At 42.0% G+C, this 22234-nt stretch overlaps 1 protein-coding gene across 1 annotated transcript in view; it reads left to right on the forward strand.

Annotated features, from left to right (window-relative positions):
- The first annotated feature begins 5701 nt into the window (after positions 1 to 5701).
- ITGA8 (integrin subunit alpha 8) overlaps positions 5702 to 22234 on the forward strand; it is a 201830-nt gene continuing 185297 nt past the window's right edge. Inside the window, exons 1-2 of the mRNA XM_031652474.1 lie at positions 5702 to 6461; positions 7127 to 7264. Coding sequence (XP_031508334.1) covers positions 6253 to 6461; positions 7127 to 7264 — 347 coding nt within the window. The 5' untranslated portion in view covers positions 5702 to 6252. The remainder of the gene's footprint in view (positions 6462 to 7126; positions 7265 to 22234) is intronic.

Raw genomic sequence — 22234 nt, forward strand, 5'->3', positions numbered from 1 at the left:
TGTATTATTAATGGAAAATCCCACACACTTGAATAAGATCACAGACACTAGAGGGCAGTCCTAGACACCCTTGCGGTTCTCCTAAAGGCAAACTAAGCACAGCAACTTAGCCTGGATTTTAAACACACTCTTATCAATACATCAATTGCTCCAGCCTTCACCGGCTTCTGCAATTGAAGGACTTCCCCACTTATTTGTAGGAGGTATAGGGTGTCTCATCTGAGTCCTGTAGCCTCCCCCAGGAGCTGAGTAAATCGGTATCTGGCTGCTTTAGAAGGCTATAACTCCCTGATTGTCCAGGAACCACATCTATTGCTGCTGTTATCTGGGGTCCATGAAGGTGCCTGCAGCCCTGTGTTCACAGAGGCCTATGCTTTCAAGTCCTGGGGTGTGCAGGGGTGGGAAGAATGCCCCACTTTCCATCTTGCCCTTTTTGCCAAGGACCAGTGTGGTGCTGCTCTGAACCCTAGCACTTTACGGTGACTTAGTTTTTTTGTAATAAAATTACAAGTTGGAGCATTCCTGCAGGTCCCCACTACCGCTTCCACCCTTTGCACTGGACTCAAACATGAGTCCCTTGGGGAATTGGAATTCTCAATTGCCAGACTCCTAATTTACAGCTTAGATGCTATGAGTTCTCTTCTCCTCTCAAGAGTTTCCTTTAGTCATTTTGATCAATAGTTACTAAATGATCCAGCCCACCAACCCATCACACATGTGTAGGTCTTTCAGTATTCTGGAGTCAACTGACCCTAACTGAAACATGTAAATCACTCAAGATCCTGATTACAAATTCAGCCCTCCCCACCCCCAAGGGCTGTGACTCTAAGGAAGATTTATCCTCAAATGTCAATGCTTTGGAAGAACATAGCTTTCCAGTTACCTTCCCTTTGGAGGAAGAATTCTTTTACTTTTATTTTTGTTTAAAGCAGAGCTGCTTTTCAAGGCTTGTTCTAAAAAAGAGATCAAATTGGAGTCTGGTTTTGACTAGTGGGAATTTTCCTTCAGCTAAACCAACTGTTGGCTGTGCTTGAACTCCCGCCAATACAGGGGCCAGTGCTACAGCACTTTTAAGTTAAAAGTGGCTAATAAAATCATGAAGGGAAACCATAAAAGAGAATTACAAACAAAATCATCAAAAAGAAAAAAAAAAGGTTTTACTATGGTGAAATTCACCCCTCAGGGACCGAATAGAAAATTTGCAGACATAAGCTGATGTCAGCAGAGACACCTGACACATTTAAAAGTCTTTTCCCCTCAGTAAGTTTAACCATCCAGTTTCTACTAATCAGTTGTTTCTAATATTGCAGGAAAGCTGAGTTCAGTTGCGCAAAAGAAAAATCTGAGACAACCTCAATTATCCATTTTATAAGTAGAGACTGAAAAGCTACCCTCCATTTCTGGTGCATTCATTTTTAAAGCTGATGGAGCCTCCGAGCATACACTGCATTCACACTGGCTTATTCTGTAAATAGTTTAGTTAAAATATTTGAAGTGTGGTTATATTAATGAAATAATTATGTTGATACTTTCACACTTCTTGATTTTAAGGCATGGTCACGTCATATAAATAAATAGATTGAAACACAATCAGAAATAATAATTGGTCATTAAGTTATACATATTTTTGATTAAAAAGTATGCACTAACTGGTTAAATGGTCTGGCATTTCTATTTTTAAGCACTTCGTACATGGCTACAACTCAGACATCATTTTTTTTCCCCTGTGGTACTCTTTACTTGTTTATTTTTGGAAAGTTTGGGCCAAATCTGTTCCATCTTTGACCTTTGGGTTCTTTCCTTTTCTTTTTAGGGAAAGAACTATGTATACCTTTCCCAGCATGAAGCATACACACATGCTCACGTAGATGATAAACAAGTCCCAGACTTGCTTTTCTGACAAATAAATCAGTGCTGGTAGATCTTTAAAACGTCAAACTTCTCATTCAGCATGAGACCTGTCACTGTCCATGTGTTTCTTTGACGATTCCCCAGATCTTACCAATTGGCATGGTTCCCATACGTCAGAATGATGAAATGTACAAGACACCTATTCAGACTTATCCCTTCTCTGCAATTATTGCAATTGAGTATTTTTTTTTTTTGTCCTGGCTTCTTGGAAGGTTTACCACTCTCCCAGGCTTTTGGCCTCCCAGGGAGGTCAAAGAGCTTGGAGTTAGTTTGCGTTCCCTCCAAAATACCAAGGTGCAACCAAACCCTTTTCCACGACCTCTCGGAAAAGTACACAGCAGCTTTATGCCATCTCTCAAGGACTAGTCATAGGCATGCCCAGAGGGCCGCCCAGAATAGCTTACTGCCTTTGGAAAGGTGGCTTTAAAACCTGATTCCTTATAGACCTCGTAGCATGAGGAACTGGTTTTGGCATTTGATAGGGTTAAAATAGTACCACTTACTTGCCCTGTAAACATGCATATTATCATACCTCCCCAAACTTTAATGTCCTCATCTGTAAAGCAGAAAGTGACCATATTAAGAATATAGACTTGTGTAAGTCAACAGCAAGTGTATTTTAGAACACAGGAACAATTATGTGTTCCTGTGTCAGTAAACAGATTATTATGTGTCAGTAAACAGATTTTTTTTCCTTATCTACTCTATTTTTGTTGTTATTGTTGTTGTTGTTGTTTTGAGACAGAGTCTCACTCTGTCACCCAGGCTGAAGTGCACCGGCACGATCTTGCCTCACTGCAACCCCCACCTCCTGGACTCATGCAATTCTCCTGCCTCAGCCTCCTGAGGAGCTGGGATTACAGGCATGTGCCACCACACCTGGCTAATTTTTGTATTGTTAGTAGAGACGGGATTTCACTATGTTGGCCAGGCTGGTCTCAAACTCCTGGCCTCAAGTTGATCCACCTGCCTCTGCCTCCCAAAGTGCTGGATTACGGGTGTGAAACACCACACCCAGCCTCTCACTCTATTTTTGAACAAAAAGGCCAAAAAGGTTAAGAAATATGCCAAGGAAGTAAGCAAGTGGGTACAACAGGGGATACCCTGGTGATGCGCTTCCCTGTGCAAATCAAAGCATTGTGTAATATATAGCTAGTTCCACCTAGTAAGTCAGCACACAGGTCAGGTGCATGTCTAGGATCATTCTATCACCTTCTACCTATTTAGATGTTTCTCATCCACCTCAGGCCAGCTTGCAATAGGACAGATTTCCAAATTTCAGCATGCCAGTGTCAGGAAATGATTGAGTTGAGGTTATTTTTCTAACCTCAGTGTACAACACAGTCGTCAACATTCCTATCTGTATGCTGCCCATGAATTCCTCATTGAAATTTACTGAAGGGAACACCACTTTGATGAACAACAGTAACTTGATCAGAGTAGCAGACTCTGTATTCAAAGCGAATGAACTTTTAAAATGAGAAGCAAGTCTTCTACCATCTACTCTTCAGTCTTTATCTGGGAAAGGAGTATTCAGTTAGGAAATTATCCAGACGTGACAATTTGCCAGGGAAATTTTTGATAGCTTATTTATTTGCATTATTTTTACAGGGGCAAGACAAGTTAAAGATATAACATTTAAATCAGTCTACTGAGTGGGTTCTGATGTAAGGGAGACAAAAAGTTCAGCTTTTCAGTAAGTTCAGCGATTTTTCTCTGGATAAACCCTCAAATCAATGGACAGACTGACCACTCCCTAAACTGTAATCTATATTGCTAATCTCAGGCTAGTAACTCAAATCAATGAGCCCAGCATCTAACTTACCTTCTACTTCCCCAACCTGTTGTTCTAACCCCACTGCTACCATTCATTATTCTTCTTTTCTAGGTAAATACCTTGAGACACCTTGAATTTTTTTTGAGATGGAGTCTCGCTCTGTTGCCCAGACTGCAACCCAGTGGTGCTATCTCAGCTCACTGCAACCTCCGCCTCCCGGGATCAAGCGATTCTCCTGCCTCAGCCTGCTGAGTAGCTGGGATTACAGGCACACCCAACCACATCCAGCTAATTTTTTTTTTATTGTGTGTATATATATATATTTTTCTTAGTACAGATGGGGTTTCACCATGTTGATCAGGCTGGTCTCAAACTCCTGACCTCATGATACTCCTGCCTCTGACTCCCAAAGTGCTGGGATTACAGGCATGAGCCACCATGCCTAGCCTGTTCTTTTCTTTAGCATTTGTGCCCCCGTCCCCCGACCTCCCTTCTGTTAACCAGCTTGAGGTCCTAGCCTCCCAGTGCATCTGGGCAACACCTACTTTGCTTTCCCTTCCTTCCAACAACTACCCCCCACTCCCCACCCCTAAACTTTTGGAACCCCAGGAGGTATGTCTTGTCTCTGCTCTAGAACCGGCTCCCTTTGCCTCAGTAAATGTTCTTGTTATTAAGATCCTCTTCCTGCAGACCCATCCAACCCTATTTCCCACCACTCCCCAACCCACCCCTTTTATTCCAGTCCCATGTACAACCATTTAATCTCTGTCTTTTCTAAGTATTAATACCTTCCCTCAACTTCTCCCCCCACAATGCCCAAATGAGAGCCCCCTATTCAAAATCCTGCCTAAATCTACATCTTTCACCTACATGAGGAGACTTTTACAATGCTTCAGAAACAACTTAGCTCTTCTGTCTCTAAACGTCATCTCTATTTAATCTCGCCCCCTTCCAGCTTCATGCTGACCTGTTTTGTTTAATGTTAATGAAAGACCATATGTTACGTAAGGGCATCTATACTCCTTTTCTCTTCTCCGTCCTCCCCCCTACTCAAGTCTCACTTCCTCTCCGACACAGGAGACATGGGAAGAGATTGACAACACCCATCCATCAGAACCGAAGTCTGAACTCCTGTAGACTGTGAACTACACCTTCTACCCCCACATAAAGTAGACTGTAAATTCCAACATTCTTAACTTCGCCAAACTTGGTCACAATTACACAGGATGGAGATTTACTACTAAGTCATTTAATATGCCCAAGATGCCTTTAAGAAAGAGATGAATAACATCTCAAGGGCTGGGCATGTTGGCTCACCCTGAAATCCCAGCACTGTGGGAGGCTTAGGTGGGCAGATCACTTGAGTTCAGGAGTTCAAGACCAACTTGAACAACATGGTGAGAACCCCATCTCCAAGAAGAAGAAGGAGGAGGAGGAGGAGGAGGAGGAGGAGGAAGAAAGAAAGAAAGAAAGAAAAGAAAGAAAGAAAGAAAGAAAGAAAGAAAGAAAGAAAGAAAGAAAGAAAAAGAAAAGAAAAGAGAAACAAAGAAAAGAAAATAAATTTTAAAAGTCAACTCGAGGTGGTAGGATGGCTTGAGGCCAGGAGATCGAGACCAGCCTAGGCCACATGAGGAGACTCGATGTCAACAAAAAAAATTAGAAAATTAACCAGGTGTGATGAGTCACCTGCAATACCAGCTAATCAGGAGGCTGAGGCAGGAGGATCGCTTGAGCCCAGGAGTTTGAGGTTTCAGTGAGCTATGATAGCACCATTGCACTCCAGCCTGGGCGAGAGAGAGACCCTATCTCTAAAAAGAAAAAAATAAATAAACAAAACAAAGTAAACCAACCAAAGAAAAACAAACCCCACATGCACACACACCCACCCAACAACAAAAACAAAAACAAAAAACCCTCGAGGCTTTCTTGTTTATGAGTTAGCTCTGCCAGGAGGTGGGTGGACTTGGGGGAGGACAGGGTTCTTGCATTTCAACTTTAACTCTCAGTCACAGACGTGCAAAGCTATGAACGCTGAGGTCAGGCTGCAGAGGTGATGCAGAGATAATTGCTTTGTCCCTCCTGGTGGTGGGGTTGGTTTTCACATTCTCCATCCAAGCTGCGCATTTGAGAGAAACTGGAGCAAGCTCTCCCTCCACGTGGGGCGTTACTTTTAAAGCAATAAATAGCTTGAGGTAACAGATGCGAAACTGATTGTCCTTAAGATGGGACTGCAATAGAAATCCGGGCAGCCCGAACAGGCATCCAGCGCTCCAGCCACCAGCGCAGCCGCCGGGGAGTCCCCAGCTCTAGACCAGCCGCGAGGAGGCGCCACGAGAGCACTGGTCCCCGCCCGCGGCCGGAGGAGGGCTAGAGCGCCTGGGCCAGCCCACGAGCCGGGCGGGCGGGTGGGCGCAAGCAGACGCCGGGCACTGTCACCGCGGGTGCGCCGGGCGCACCGACCTGGGACGCGGGCAGCTGGGGACCGCCAGATTCCACCCGCGCCGCTAGCCCCGACGGGGTCCTCGGCTCGCGCTCCCGGGTAGCAGCCACCGGGGCGGAGGGAGATGTCGCCCGGGGCCAGCCGCGGTCCCTGGGGAAGCCGGACGCCGCTGATCGCGCCTCTCTGCTGCGCTGCGGCCGCGCTGGGGATGATGATGTGGTCTCCTGCCTCGCAGGCGTTCAACCTGGACGTGGAAAAGCTCACGGTGTACAGCGGCCCCGAGGGCAGCTACTTCGGTTACGCTGTGGACTTCCACATACCCGACGCCCGCACGTAAGTCTCCCGACCCGGAGAGGTGCGCGCTGGGGCGAACGCTCTCCGGGGTCCGGTCCCAGCAGCTCTGCCGCGCAGTCCCCGCAGCCTGGGATCCCCGTCCTGCCGCCCGCCCGGGGTCTCGTCTCTCTCCCCGCCACCAGCCCCTTCTCTCCCCTGCCCTGCTAGATGTGCCTTGTGAACTTTGAGCTAGAGATATGCCACTTGCATAGAACACGCAAGTCCTGGGTGTTCCAGGTACCAAGACGCACGCATCCCACAAAGGAGAGAACGGGACCCAGAAGACCAAAGCCAATTAAAACCACGGCCACAGCGCGGTCTGTTTATGCAGAGCCTGTAACCATTGCGTCTGGGCGCAAGAGCTGTCGGCTACCAGCAGCTGGGCTCTGTCTTTGGCTTCCTCCCACCCCACCCCCTTCTCTCATCTCACTGTACCCACAGAGCTCCACCTAGAGAAGCAGGACCGTTTGCACTCTTGCAAACCAAGTTGAGGACCCCCATAGGTTTCCAAGAGGAAATCAAGTTTGACAGTGGGTCCTCATCATAAATACGTTCCTGTCCTCCACACCTGCCCCAGTGTCCCCGCGCAGGAGGCTACAGAGACTGTATTGCATGCGCACGCTTTTGTGGCGCCTAAAGAGTGACTTTCTCCAACTCTTTTGCAGAGCGAGTGTCTTGGTGGGGGCGCCCAAAGCCAACACCAGCCAGCCCGACATCGTGGAAGGGGGGGCCGTCTATTACTGTCCTTGGCCCGCGGAGGGGTCTGCGCAGTGCAGGCAGATACCGTTTGACACCACCAGTAAGTGACATTTGTCCTTCTAAGCTGCGGGCCTGGGTTTGGGAGAACCAGGGTCATCCCAGAGAAGAGTTCCCGCTGTCTTGGTGCCATGCTCATTTAGCTTGTCTGATGTGTCCGTGTTGTGGCTGTGTGGGTCTCTAGAGAAATCAGTTTTTTCAACTCTGAGTTAGATGAAGGAAGATGTTTCGTGAACCCTAGAGAAAGGACACTATTTTGACCCTGAGTGTTTGGATGCATCCTGGCAACTCCTGTTTCTTTACCGTTCTGGAATGAGCATTTGCAGGGTGAGTGGATGTTTTGGAGAAATACAAAAGCTACGTCCTAACTTTGACTGTGGAGAGAATTTGGTTGCTTTTCAAGGACAGATGTGGAAAAAGAGAGCTCTTTAGCGTTTCCAGTGTCCAAGCTCCGGAGGCAGGACTTAGCTGCCCCAGACCCAGACATCTCTCCGTGTTGCTGTTTAATTCTTTACAGAAAGAAAGAATTTTCTTTCAAAATATTAGACATTGGATGCAAAGTAGTGCAGGCAGAGTGTGGATGGATTACATTCATTTCCAAAATCCCCAGACAGATGTTTCTTATTTAATTAAAGGGAAAATACATTTTAAACAATTCAGTCTGGTTGTTTTCTCTGGTGTTTTCTCTTTAGAGCCTGAGAAAATAATTTAAATGCAATGCTTTCAAAAACATTAACACCGAATGCTTTAATTTTTACCACCAAAACTTTATGAATTCAAAAGGTATATATTATCAGAAAGCAAATATCTCTTTCCAGAAAAACGCGAATATGTCAGCTTGAATAATGGTCCTTGATAAATAATCATTTAAAATACCTTTTGCATCACACAACTATTTTATGACATCATACTTGATCTCTTTGATTTTTAATTGTTTGATTAGTGTGTATATAGAATTTATGCAGAATATTTTCACAGAATTTCGATGAAATTGGCTGGCTGATGTTTACCTGTTACTATAACTAATTTGTATCTTTTTTGTTAAAGGAGAAAACAATTTCAGTCCCATAAATATGAAAATATTTCAAAGCAAAACATACTATGTAAGCATTACCTTGAATTGTGACCAAATTAGGAAAGTATTTTATAAAAGCATTGGAAAATTATATTTTTATCATGCCTGTCTCTGTATGGTCACAATAGCTTATCATTTTATTAAATAATTCTGTTATTTTATACCAGTTTTTATAAGCTTTTACTTTTAAATTTGAGTATTAGCAACCAGGAAGATTAAACCTTTTGATGTTAATTTGTGACAGAAATCTTTTAATTAGTTATTTTATCAAGACTTGAGATGCTTTTTAGCTACTGCTCTCTAGTTTAAGAATAAGCTTTCTAAATCAGAAGAATTAAACATTTAAACATAAAATTAATGCCATTTTAATAATTCATACCCAAATCATTTGTATTTTTAAAAGTATTTTAAGCCCAGGCCAAATAAAGACATCATTGACATTATTTGAATTTACATTAAGGAAAGTATTTATATTTTGAGACATGGTTGATGTGTTTTCCCCAAGAAGCAATTTATGGTCGCAGAAAAAAATTTAATAATCTTCTTGTATAGTCTCATAACATATCAAATCAGGATCTGATTAGTATATTTTTCTTTTAATAAAGAAAGAATCAGTGTCTGCCCAGATAAGTGACACCTGACTTACTTTGTAAGTATTCATCCCAATAGCTGTCATAGGCCAATAGATTAAAAACCAGAGAATCCAGATGTCAACTATGAATTTTTTTAAAAATTGACCACTCCTAACTGAAAATTTTCAATATTAAATTACAAGAGGTAGGCCAGGCAAGGTGGCTCACGCCTGTAATTACAGCAATTTGGGAGGCCGAGGCAGGTGGATCACTTGAGGTCAGGCGTTCAAGACTAGCCTGACCAACGTGGTGAAACCCCATCTCTACTAAAAATACAAAATCAGCCGGGTGTAGGGGTGGTTGCCTGTAATCCCAGCTACTTGGGAAGCTGAGGCAGGAGAATCACTTGAACCCAGGAGGGAGAGGTTGCAGTTAGTCAAGATAGTGCCGTTGCACTCCAGCCTGGGCAACAAGAGTGAAACTCCATCTCAAAAAAAAAAAAAAAAAATAGGTAATATTTTCCAAGTTCATTCTAAAGCAATTGCTTGAAGCCTTGAATCACTTTCCCATAGAGAACTAATGCTGAAAGATGTGCTTTGGTTTCCAGAATAGCCCACAGGAATGCACTTAACCCTAATTGTAGCTGAATTATATTTGCAGTAAATCAGTAGGGGACAAACTAGAACAATTTGGCAATTAAATAGAAAAATAATGTCCAGAAAAGATCAGTGTTACTTGGAGAAAGACAATGTCCTCTTTTGTGTAGGTTAGGAAAATGTCTGGATATCTCAAAGGGCTTTAGAGATTGATGCTGCTCATTCCACACTATGTTTTATTGTACTTCCAAATATATAGTGGTTTATTTGATAAATAGATGAATGCACTAATCCTACTATTATACTTATCAATGACAATCATAATAATTTCAGAATTCATAAATGGAACAAAGTGAGGGAAAGAAGGAGGGAGAAAAATAGATGTTCCTGAAATAATTGAACAGGAAATTTAAAAAGCAAGGCAGGAAAGGCTACACAAGTTTGTGAGAAATGAATGGTCCATGACAGAATGAACAACGCTGTGACCTGTGAAAGACAGGGAGGTTCCACTAGGAGAGGAGAAAGGAATTGTTGGGAAAAGAAAGTTCCCCACGTCAGCCATCAGGGGGTACTGTGGGCCCAGAAACCTTGATTGCCAGTGGGAATGGCCTGAAAACGGGTGTGGGGAAGGAAGCCACTACCAAAGCTCAGGTGTTTGCTACCAAGTGGTTGCTCACTCTCTACACTTCATCTGTGCCAATTGCTTTATCCTTATACCCTTAGACAGTGGAACTGGCAGTGGCAGCTACTTGACGCAAAGCTGTGCAAGTGAAGAAGGCACAGCAGAAGCCAGAGTAGCTATTTCCAATCTGAACATCAGCTTTGTGGACAAAGTGGAATGTTAAAGCCAAAGATGAAAGGTGGAAACAGACATCACTGGTTCTGGGTCCTGAAGTCGGCGTTGCCAGAGGCATCCCATTTATACATTGCTATTATGTACCAGACACTATACACACATTGTTTCTACTATATAAAACAAATCAAAACTACTATGTAAAACTCATTCTGTAAGTAAGGAAACTGACATCAAAGGTATACCCAAGACCGTAGAGTGGTAAGTGGTAGAGGCAGGACTGGAATAGAGGTCTGCCCAGTTCACAGCCTTCTTCTTCACCCTGCCTTCCTTCCAGAAATGGGGACAGGATTGACCCTGATAGACTGCAAGTTCAGGATTATGACTAAGCCCCCAAGGAGCTCTGGAAGGCTATATTCACCTTCCCTCCCTCTCCTCCATTCCCCTACTCCAACAGTGGCTTTACAATTCCATTTTAAATGATTCTCCAGAGAAGGGGTGAAAAGGATAAACAGTTTTGGCAGAAGCATTGTAGAAGCAGGGTTTGTCTTGGTGGGAATGGTGGGTCGCATTTGCGCCTGGTTTGCTCAGACTCCCACAGAATGCCCCTTCACGGTCTCTGATAAGCTGCCTCCTGAGTTACTCTCTGCCCAGTGCCAGTAATGTATTGTTCTCCCCCACAAAAAAGGAAGACAATTTCTCTGCTTAACTAAATAGTGGCCCCAAATTGGCATCTGCATAATGGAGTGTGATGTGTCAGGCATAAATACGTATATTGCAAATATTCATCTGTCAAGTCATTGGTGACTTTCCTGGTCTTTTACCCTACTTTTACTACAACATCTGAATTCAAGACATCCTAAGTAAATTTGACCTTTCAATGAAGTGGTTTCAACTTGTTCAGGTTCCTGGGGTGTCTACAATTGGGTGTTCTGCGCTGGTAACCAAGTAAATTCTCTCAGCTTAGACTTTGAGGGAGGCAGCCCTATAATTGAGTCCCAGAGTCCAGTTAAGATCCTGTTCCTCCATTTATTTAAGGTCAATGGTCATTTTCTAAAAACTGCCTTTCAGGTTTTTTTCATGAAATAATCATTATTTATTTTATTTTTACCTTATCATATAACTTGATTTTTTTTAACATTTCTCATGATAAATACAAAAACAGAGGAAGCTTGCACTAGTCCAGAATGTCTAATGAATGAATACCAGAAGCATATGCTGGTGGGGGAGGTGAAAAGAGTTGATAATTTTCCTGCTCTGTACAAAATCAAGGGGTTCCAAAAAAAAAAAAAGCACTTCTCTTGTCTCCCTTCTGTCTTTCCCTGTTTACTTCAATAGAAGAAAATTCCTCCTATCACCAAATTGATTTCTTTCACTTTTGTCTCAGGAACTCTTTAAACTATGTCCCATGACTTAAACAGCTTAAAATATCACATCTGCCTAATTCACGCCTCCCGCTTCTGTGTCTACTCCAAGGTTCCCTTTCTTCTTTTTCCTACATTTTCCAAACCAATGCATGGGTTAAAGAATGTTAGGTTGTAACCCTTCTGCTAAAAGGGAGAATGAATGAGACAATGAAACGGACTCTCACCTTTGGAATAATGAAGAGCAAATTGCAACATAGTTTCAAAGTATAGCACGCCAAGTATTTGATTGTTTGAAGGGCAAGTTGCAACATAGTTCCAAACTATAGCATACAAGTATTTGATTGTTTTAAATGCTCAAGTAAAATGTTTGAGGAAAAAGGTGATGCGTGCTAATTAATGATGATAATCATCAAAGTACTAATAATGATAGAGAAGCAATACAGCTGGGAACCAGTCACAATGAGGAGCCCACATAAAAAGCAGACAGGAAGAGGTAGGAGGTGCCATTGAGATTTGGAAATCATCTGAGAAAAACTAGCAGAATTTACCTGGTTTCAACTTAGTATCCCTGTGTTAAAAAAAGAAAAGAAAACTTAAAATGGAAGACAATTTGGTTAGGATATTTCAAAGCTCTGGAATGACAAGGTTTTTGTTGGAATTGCGGGAGACCGGAAGCCTTTGTTTTGGGGGGTCTGTTTCATTTTGTGTTGAGTGATCCCACAATGAGAAGCAGCTTAAAGCATCTGGTTCTGCAACTGACATAGGGTTGTTTTTTGATAGTGCTGGGTGTGCTCTTTTACGCATGTGAGGGTTGGGAAACATATTGGTTGCATAAGTCTTGCCTTTCTAGCTTCCCCAGAAAGAAATCAGTTTTTGTTCAGGAACAAAGAAAAGAAAAATGTAAGTTAAAGCTACCCAAGTAAATGACACAGGAAATAACATAAATAGGACAGGACTCAGGGCCAGGAGAAGTCTGTGCTCGAGTAAGTTCAATTGGAAGGTTACAAAGGTGGGGGAAGAGGGAAGCCCAAAGATAACCTGCTCTTTTCAAGACTTAACAATGAAAGTAAGTGTTGCTACTCAGAAAAAAAGAAGCAGTGTGTGCACACGCGCACACAGCACAATATTTGCAGAAATGTTCCTCTGCTAAGTGTTGATCCAACTGAGTCATCAAAGGTGGTTTATAAGCTGGATGTCTTACTTATGATTCTAGAAGCAATTCATGATGGCTACTATGCCTGGATATGTTGGCATGACAAAGGCAACCATTATCCCTACATTTCTCTCTGTTAGTTCAGACTTCATGCAACAGAACACAATGGAACCTTGGTATGAGACGGGAGGAGGCAGCAGTCCCTACAGCCCATAGCAACTGAGGAAGCAATTAGAAAAAGGAAGTCCTTGAAACTCCAACTAGAAATGGGAAACAGATCTGCTGTATGGCTAGTTGAGCAGTATGAGCATTAGGCGCCCGTTGTTAAATCTGCAAAATTCTTTCAAGAAACTGGAAGTCTGTGTGAGGGAACAGGCTTCCAGCTTCTTGGCAGGAATATTCTGTGTAGCCTCTGCAGCATGCTGGGAGAAATGGCTTGAAATTATCTTGAAATAGTCTTGAAATTATTCTGAAAGGAAAAATGCACTTTCACATTTAAGCTGACAGGTTGAGATGTGCACATTCAAACTTTACCTGTTAGTGTATAACAAGTCTTGTATCTGGGAATTGCATTGATGGAGAGAGTTACCAACTTTATGAAAAAGCTCAGCTCAGGGGTGCCCTGATGGATTCCATGCCAGTACATGAACACGGAATTTTTTTTTTTTTTTTTTAGATGGAGTCTGGTTCTGTCACCCAGGCTACAGTACAGTGGCACAGTCTTGGCTCACTGCAACCTCCACCTCCCAGGTTAAAACGATTCTCCTGCCTCAGCTTCCCAAGTAGCTGGGATTAAAGGTGCCTACCGCCATGTCCAGCTAATTGTGTGACTTTTTTGTTTTGTTTTGTTTTGTTTTTTAGTAGAGACAGGGTTTCACCATGTTGGCCAGGCTGGTCTTGAACTCCTGACCTCAAGTGATCCACCTGCCTTGGCCTCCCAACGTGCTGGGATTACAGGCATGAGCCTCCATGCCGGGCCATTGAACATTGATTTTTGAGGAAGATAGTTGAAAGACTAATTATTGGTTTTATTCAAAAAACACTCATTCATCCTTTAATCAGCAAGCATGTTCAAAGCATTTTAAAATAATTTTTATTTTTCAAAATTCGGCTTAAATACATGTTTACAAATAACATATTTATTGCATAAAGCAAGGTGTTCCTCCATAATGAAATCATATAATAGATTAAAGTAGTTTCAATTCTAGGTTACATGATAAGGAGATTTAAGATATGCCAACTAATTGTGACTAAGTGATTTATACTTAAAACCAAATACATTTAATACATCAGCTACGGACTGCTGTAGAATTAAGGTGGGCAGCTCTTAGATGAATGTCATTAGATGGTCTGGAAGGAGTGGAGCTCCACCTCAGCCCTGCTGAAAGGCCAGAGTTTAGGTCTGTGGTGTTTAGTGTATCCGCCCGCAGTTCTGCAAATTGAGAAACTTTCCTAGACTAATAAACACTGAAGAAAGTGATTCTTTACTCTCTTTCTTTCTTTCTTTCTTTCTTTCTTTCTTTCTTTCTTTCTTTCTTTGGTAAAATTAAGGTATAGATTATGAAAATAAGTGTTTATAGAAGTGATTTCCAGGCATTGGGAGTGGAAGAGATGAGTTGACTCCAAAGGTGTAATAGAAGGGAATTTTTTGGGTGGAGGGTTGATGGAACTTTCTGTATCTCAATTGTGGTGGTGGATACATGACTGCCTGTATTTGTCAAAACCCATGATGCTGTAGATCACCAAAAGTGGATTTTATAAATATATTTTAAAAATCTATATTAATACAATATGTAAATAAAATAAATGTATAAATAAATACAAACAAAAGGTGAAGAGAAAAATCCTTTACGGAGAATGCAAGAGAGTTACATATCTGATACGATGATTCAATGTGATTTTGTGGCTGTTGCTCTGAGCCCGTGGGCAATAGGCTTTTAGGCTATGGGAGGATTTGATAGAACAATACCTGGGAGTGTAAAGTCACATATCCCTGAGAAGCATAGGTCACTGCTCCTAAGTAAGGCTGAATGGTTAGTCAGATCATCATTTAGGAACTTCTTTAACATTCTTTAAATAAAGGATCATATGTTCCGAATGTGTTTGATAAGAAGAGTGCGAATGCAAACACATTGCATAAGAATATCTATGCAATGACTTGTATCATTCCTATATCCTGATGAAATTCAGGCACAAAACTTCCTCACTAGTAGTCACTGAAGAGAGCTCACTTTAAATACCTGATCATAGTTATCAAAATTAGTATAATGGCACTGCAGGGTATTTACTTAGAAACATTTGGTCAGTTTTCTTCTTTGACTCTGATATTTGACATATGAACACAGATTTGAATATGATATTGCAAAAAACCCTGTATCAGCCTGCCCTGATTTCCAGGACATACTGACACCAGACAGAAGGGCACACACCACTGCTACAGGAATAGGTTTATTCAAGGACCTGACCCGGCCCACACTATACGCAGCATCTCACCCCAGGTATAGCAGTGGAGGTAAATCTCCTGTGGCCATGTTATAGCTCTATTCCAACTGTCTCAGTTGTCAGAGACTGTGATTTCCCCAGATGTCTCCAGCCTATGCCTGCCCCCTCTTGCCTCACTGATGATGCAACTGATCTCTTTATCACAGTGCCACACAGTACAGCGCAGCTTGTCTCTCTAGAGTGCCGCAAACAACTCTTGCATACACACGTGTTGTCACACACCCTGCACCGTGTCCTCCTGCCTTCTTAGCCACCCAGGACATCTGATCTTCCAGAATGATTTCCTGATGCTTCTGGCTTCTCTCCTCCTACAGTTCCCACCAGGATACATTTTCGGAAATTAATTCTAAAGTAGCTACAAATCCTTTTTTAAAAAGAAAGAAAAGGGGTACAACCCTAAGTAAATAATGTTTTTGAATAACCTATATATGGATAGTTAATCAAATTAGGGCATAAAAGCACACAATTAAATATTATATAACCATTAAAAATGAAGTCTACAAAGAAGATTAATATGAGAATATGCTTTTGTTTCAATGGTAAATAAAAAACATAAAATTCAAAATGGTGTTTACAACTGCTTGAAGAGTATAAGAAGGAAATTGTAATGAGAAACTGTCTTTGGGAAATGTGATTAAGACTTTTTTTTCTCATACATTTTTTTTTTCTTGTTGTCAAACCATGAACAAGTATTTATTTATGATCAGGAAAAATAATGAAAAAATTAAACACAAAAAAATGTAGATGAAATGAGTCAGTTCACTAAAGTGCTGTAAAGATTAACAATAAAAGATCAGGCCGGGCGTAGTGGCTCACGCCTGTAATCCCAGCACTTTGGGAGGCCGAGGCGGGCGGATCACGAGGTCAGGATATCGAGACCATCCTGGCTAACACAGTGAAACCCCGTCTCTACTAAAAATACAAAAAATCAGCCAGGTGTTGTGGCGGGTGCCTGTAGTCCCAGCTACTCGGGAGGCTGAGCCAGGAGAATGGCGGGAACCCGGGAGGCGGAGCTTGCAGTGAGCGGAGATCATGCCACTGCACTCCAGCCTGGGCGACAGAGCGAGGCTACGTCTCAAAACAAAACAAAACAAAACAAAAAAAACAATAAAAGATCAGAATCAAAGCTCTGGATTGGAAGATGGCAATCTTAGTTGTTCCCTCTCTTGTCTTGGGAGCAGATGCTTGACTGGTTTAGAAAAGCATTCATTTATATAAGGTACCTAGGTTCTAAAATACTAAAGACCAAGGGTATTTTCAGTAACAATATGTGTAAAAATAAGAAGATGCAGTATAAGTCTCACCTGTTTTCATTCTAGATTATCTTTAAAGACAGAGATACAGACTTGCTCTGACACGGCAGTTTCAAGAGCTGTTTGTGTATAGAATAGTTTTGAGTGTGTCTGAGTAAGACGATCTTGCCAGAAGTTAATTCACAATCTATTTAGACTGCAATCAGTTCACAAAACTTGTTATAAGAGCCCATAGGAAAGAAATCAAGAGTGACCATAGGTCCAGATAATCCCATAGACCTTAAAATATGGAAGGCATTGGATAGAGTAAAGACATCCAGATAAACTCATGAAGTAGTATCAAAAATCATAGCATGAATTGGTGTTTAGTTCTTGCTCTGTTATGTACAATAATGAGATTTTTCTTTTCTTTAAAACATTATGTATGTGTCTAGAGCATGTCTTCCGGGGTGCACCATTCTACTCAGTCCCAAGTAAGGTTTGTAAATGTTCTGTAAAGGTGTGTCTGTTTACCAAGTAAAGAGTATGTCAACACACTTGCTTACAATCTCGGCCGAGCAGAGAAAAGTGAGACGTTTCAGGGAGAACTGACAGAATGAAAGCTGGAGCAGAGTTTCTGAAAATCTCTTGCACATTATTCTTTTGCGCAAAAATGAACAAAAAAAGTTTTATGTCAAATGAGTTTGCAAATGACTGCATTTGCTCCCTTTCTATGACACTTACAATGCATATTCTCTTAGAAAATGCACTAAGAATTCACAAACGAAAGCAACCTATTGGATTCATAGGATGGGACCTTTGTGACATTCATTAGTTCTCCTCACATTTATGAGGCCCAAATGACTGTAGAAACAAATGACCCTGTATCTTTGGTTTAAAGCATCTAAGGTTTATATCTTGCTCATACTGTATGTTCAGTGTGATTTGATAGGGAGGCTTGGCCAGTTCAAGCCACACAGGGACCCAGCTTCATGGAGATTCCTTATTGGCACGGGTGTCTGAGATCCCCCTAATTGGAAAAGTGTGTGTCCAATTGCACACCGTCTGTTACAGCTTCCACCTGGAATTGATATTTATTATTTGACATATTTTGTAGGCCAAACCATGCCTAGGAGGTTTGTTGGGCCAGTCTGTTTAACTATGGAAAACTTTACTTATCTGCACCTATCAAAATTATATCTACCATCTTTAAAAGAGCCTGAGAAAGGAAATGAACACAAACAGATTGTCTTTGGGAAACGTGATTAAAACTGTTTTTTTTTTTTTTTTTTAAATTTTATTTCACAGGACATGTTTTTAGGACACTCAGATAGTTCGAATACACAGTTATTCAGGAAAGACAGTCTCAACCCCTTCACCTATTAACAGACACATGGCAAGGAGAGGATGTTTTTGTGAACAGATTCAAAGATATGAGTGAGACTTTTATACCAACACTCAGTCCCCAACCTGTTCCACCTGGTCTCCACTGGATATTTTTTTTCTCTTTTCTTTTTGTTTCTCTGCTCCTGTGATACATTATCCATTCTTTACCACCAAGATTACCTGGGAAGACTGGATGACCTTCTTCCTTTCACTGTGGTTCCTCAGGTGACACATTATTAAATCATAACACACTTTAACACACTTTCACTTATTAAATGTCATCTAAGGGGGAAAAAGAGAGTTGAAAATCAAGCTTAGTGTTAGCAAATGGTAAAATTAAGTTTCAGGGGCTACTGTTTGCAACACTGCACAGGCAGATGCTGTTCTTGACGTGGGAGTATGTCCACGAACAAAGCCTAAGGTCTTGCCCCTTTGGACAGGGTTCATAGTAAAAGCCAGTGACAAGTGGAGGAAAAGAAAGCAAAGGTCAAGAGGACAGAGAATGGTGTGTGTGTGTGTGCGCGCACACGCACATTTATTTTAGCTTGGGCAGGCCATTCGCTTTCCATTGCTACTATAACAAATGACCACATGGTTAGTCGCTTTAAACAACACAAATTGATTATCTTTTTTCTTTCTTTCTTTCTTTCTTTCTTTCTTTCTTTCTTTCTTTCTTTTTAAGAAGGAATCTTACTCTGTCACCCAGGCCAGAGCGCAGTGGCATGATCTAGGCTCACTGCAACCTCCATCTCCCAGGTTCAAGTAATTCTCCTGCCTCAGCCTCCCAAGTAGCTGGGATTATAGGCACCCACCACCAAGCATGGATAATTTTTGTATTTTCAGTAGAGACGAGATTTCACCATGTTGGCCAGGCTGCTCTTGAACTCCTGACCTCAGGTGATTCACCCACCTTGGCCTCCCAAAGTGCTAGGATTACAGGTGTGAGCCATTGCACCTAGCCTTGATTATCTTATAGTTCTGGAAGTCAAAGCCTAAAATGGGTCTCCCTGGGCTAGCATCAAGGTGTTGGCAGAGCTGCATTCCTTCTGGAAGCTCTTGGGAGAACCTATTTATTTCCTTGCCTTTTCCAGCTCCTACAGGTGACCCACATTCCTTGGCTCAGGGCTCCTTTCCATTTTCAAAAGTAGCAACATCTTCTTCCACTGCCGTATCTCTGGATCTCCTTTTTTGGCCCCTTCTTCTACCTGATAGTATCCGTATCATTACATCAGATCCACATGTATGATCCAAGATAATCTACCATTTTGAGGTCAGCTGATTAGCAACCTTAATTTCATTTGCAATCTCAGTCCCTCTTTGCCATGTAGCCTAATATTGTCAGTTTTGGGGATTCAGATGTAGCCCTCTTGGGCGGTATTATTTTGTGTACCACAGGTGGTCACAAGAACTTTCACTGAGGAGGTGATATCTGCGCAAGGGCCTAACTTGAGTGAGGAAGGGAGCCAAGTGGCATCCAAGGGAGACATGTTCTAGGTTGTAGGAGTGTCAGTGTTGGAGTGTGGAGATGTGGATGTGCTTGGGAAATGGAGAAAGATTGCTGAACTAGAGAAAAGCAAGTCAGGGCAAGTGTGATAGAAAATTAGACCAGAAGGCCAGGTATAAGCAAGATGGTATAGTATCTTCATGGCCAAGGTCAGGATTTGGGATTTCATTCTAAGAGTGGTGGGCAGCCAATGGTGGGTTTTGAGTAAGGAAGTAACATAATTTGAATTATGGTTTTTTAAAGATCAGTTTTGGTTAGCCATGGTGGCTCACATTTGTAATCCCAGCACTTTGGGAGACAAAGGCAGGAGGATCACTTGACACCAAGACTTTGAGACCAGTCTGGGCAGTGTAGCAAGATCATATCTCTACAAAAAATGTTACAAAATTAGCAGGGGCAGTAGTGGGCACCTGTAGTCCAACTACTAGGGAGGCTGATGTGGGAGGACCACTTGAGCCCTGGAGTTAGAGGCTGCAGTGAGCTATAATTGTGTTACTGAACTCCAGCCTGACAGAGTGAGTGACAGGAGGGAAAAAGAAGGATCAGCTTAGCTTTGTTGAAAAATAGACTACAGACAAGGAAGAGCAGAAGCAAGCAAGCAAGGAGACTAGGTAGAAGACCGTTCCCTTTCCAGTGAAAGGTAAGTATGGCTGAGATTGAGTGGTAGCAGTGAGAGCTGAGGAATGGTTGGTTTGGGGATTTATTTGGAAATGCAGTTAGTAGCTTATCATTATGCATCAGATGAAGAGTGCAAAATAAAGAGGAAATTTTGGCCTAAGTAACTGAACAAATAGGACTTAGAGAACAGTGGGTAAAGAGCATGTCTTAGATGAAATACCCAGGGTTGAGTCCAGATATGTGAAATTTAAGATGCTTATTAGACCTCCCAGCAGATGTCAAATGGGCACTTGGATAAATAAACCCAGAGCTCAGGCAAGATGTCTGAATACAAAGGTAATATTTAAGGCCATGACTTAGGGAGTGAGTGTGGATGAAGAGAAGAGGAGGGAGGCAAAGAGAGGCCAAGAGACAAGAGCAGCAAAGAGATGAGAACGAGCTTGAGATTGAGCCCTGGGGCACCACGACATCTACAGAAATACTGGGGATTTGAGGAGGATGTGTATAAAACACAAGGAAGGAGCCACCAGTTAGGTAAAAGAAAGCCATGAAGCCAGTAAAGAAAGTCTTGTGAGGTGACGTGAAATGAGGGTGGAAACTTGGAACATATGATTTGACAATTGAAGGTTACTGATGACTGAAAAATCCAGTTGCAGTGGAGTGTGTCAAGAGAGAATGGGAGATGGCCAATGGAACAGAGTAAGTGTGTGTAGCCATTTTTAAAGTTTGGCTATAAATAGGACCAGAGAAATTTAATCATTAAGAAGGTATTATAGCTTGATCGTAGTCTAATAGGTTCAGATGACTGTGAGAGAGAGAGAAAGCATAGTTAGGAACAAATTTCTGAGTGGAGGGGAATAGAGGGGATTCTTATACAAATGGAAGGATTGGCCTTAGAGCAGCAAAAATGCAGTTCATCTGCAGTGGAAGGAGGGCAGGCAGAGCCACGAAAGAACCGAGAATGGGCTGCTGGATTGGATGGCAGGAGGAAGAAAATGATCTTTTTTCATTGCTTACATTTTCTCATTGAAATGAGAAGCAAGGTCACCATCTGACATTGAGGAGGTCAAAGAGAAGGTTGGGAGAAAAAGGAAATTCAAAGAGTAGTGACAGAATGGCAGAGTAAGTGGAGTCATGAAATAATAGGGATTACCAGGCAGTAAGTTGGATAAGTAACATTTTGCCTCTGCTCAGCCTATAGCACGGCTGTTTGGGGTAGGATTTAAGAAGATCTCCCACAGAATAATCTCCTCTTGAGTGTTAATCTTCTCTAAGGATAAATCACAGAAACAGAAGGTTTGAATTCTGCAGTGCCTATTTTGTGTAACATTGGGAATGATGACTTAAAAAAAACAAACAAACAGCAGCAACAACAACAAAACATAATACGAACTGTTCTGTTAGGTGAATGGTTGGAACCCTTTACTATATCTTTTGGCAGCAGACATGAGATTCTCAGAAATATAAGACCATGTAACAGGAGGTAGTGTAAATACATTTTCAAGTGTTATTGGGAGGAAAATTTATACAGCCTTCATCGTGAAACCCAATCATATCCTGTATTTAAAAGTACTCCTTTGAGGTCATCTTGAAGAAATTTATGTCAGTGAGTCGCCTTCCTGAGATGCCCATGCTGAGAGGTTTTCATTACTTCTTGAAGCAAGTAAATGATTGGGTACTAAATAGAAGCATGCTGCGTTCCTGGCCATCAGGAGTTGACACTGAAGCCATACTGAGAGTACTCATTTCCCCGGCTGCACATGACTACAATATGTGATCCTAGGTAATTATTCCAAGTGTGAAAAAAACATAGAGGTGAAAAAAAGTATGAAAGATTCAAGTATGAAGAAAGTTGAAAGTAAACCACTGTGGTTGAGAGTAGCAAAGATGATATTGGCACGGGAAGAGTTTCTTTGAGAAAGGTTGAGATTTTAGAAACAACTCTGGAAAGAAACAACTCTGGACAACATAGCAAGATCCTATCTCTACAAAAAAAATTAGCAAGTGCAGTAGCGTGCACCTAAGAAACAGGTGCACTTGAGAAACGACTCTGGCTTCAGGATAGAGAATGGGTTTGAAGGTGGCAATGCGGGGGGAAGGGAGACTGGTCAGGAAGCTGTTGCAGCAGTGGAGGCTAAAGAAAATGATGACCATAACTAGGAAAGTGGTGACAAGGATGGAAAGAGGTGGATGGATTTGGGAGATAACAAAAGGAAGCA

This window comes from Papio anubis, chromosome 11, assembly GCF_008728515.1.
Source record: "Papio anubis isolate 15944 chromosome 11, Panubis1.0, whole genome shotgun sequence".
NCBI lineage: Eukaryota > Metazoa > Chordata > Mammalia > Primates > Cercopithecidae > Papio > Papio anubis.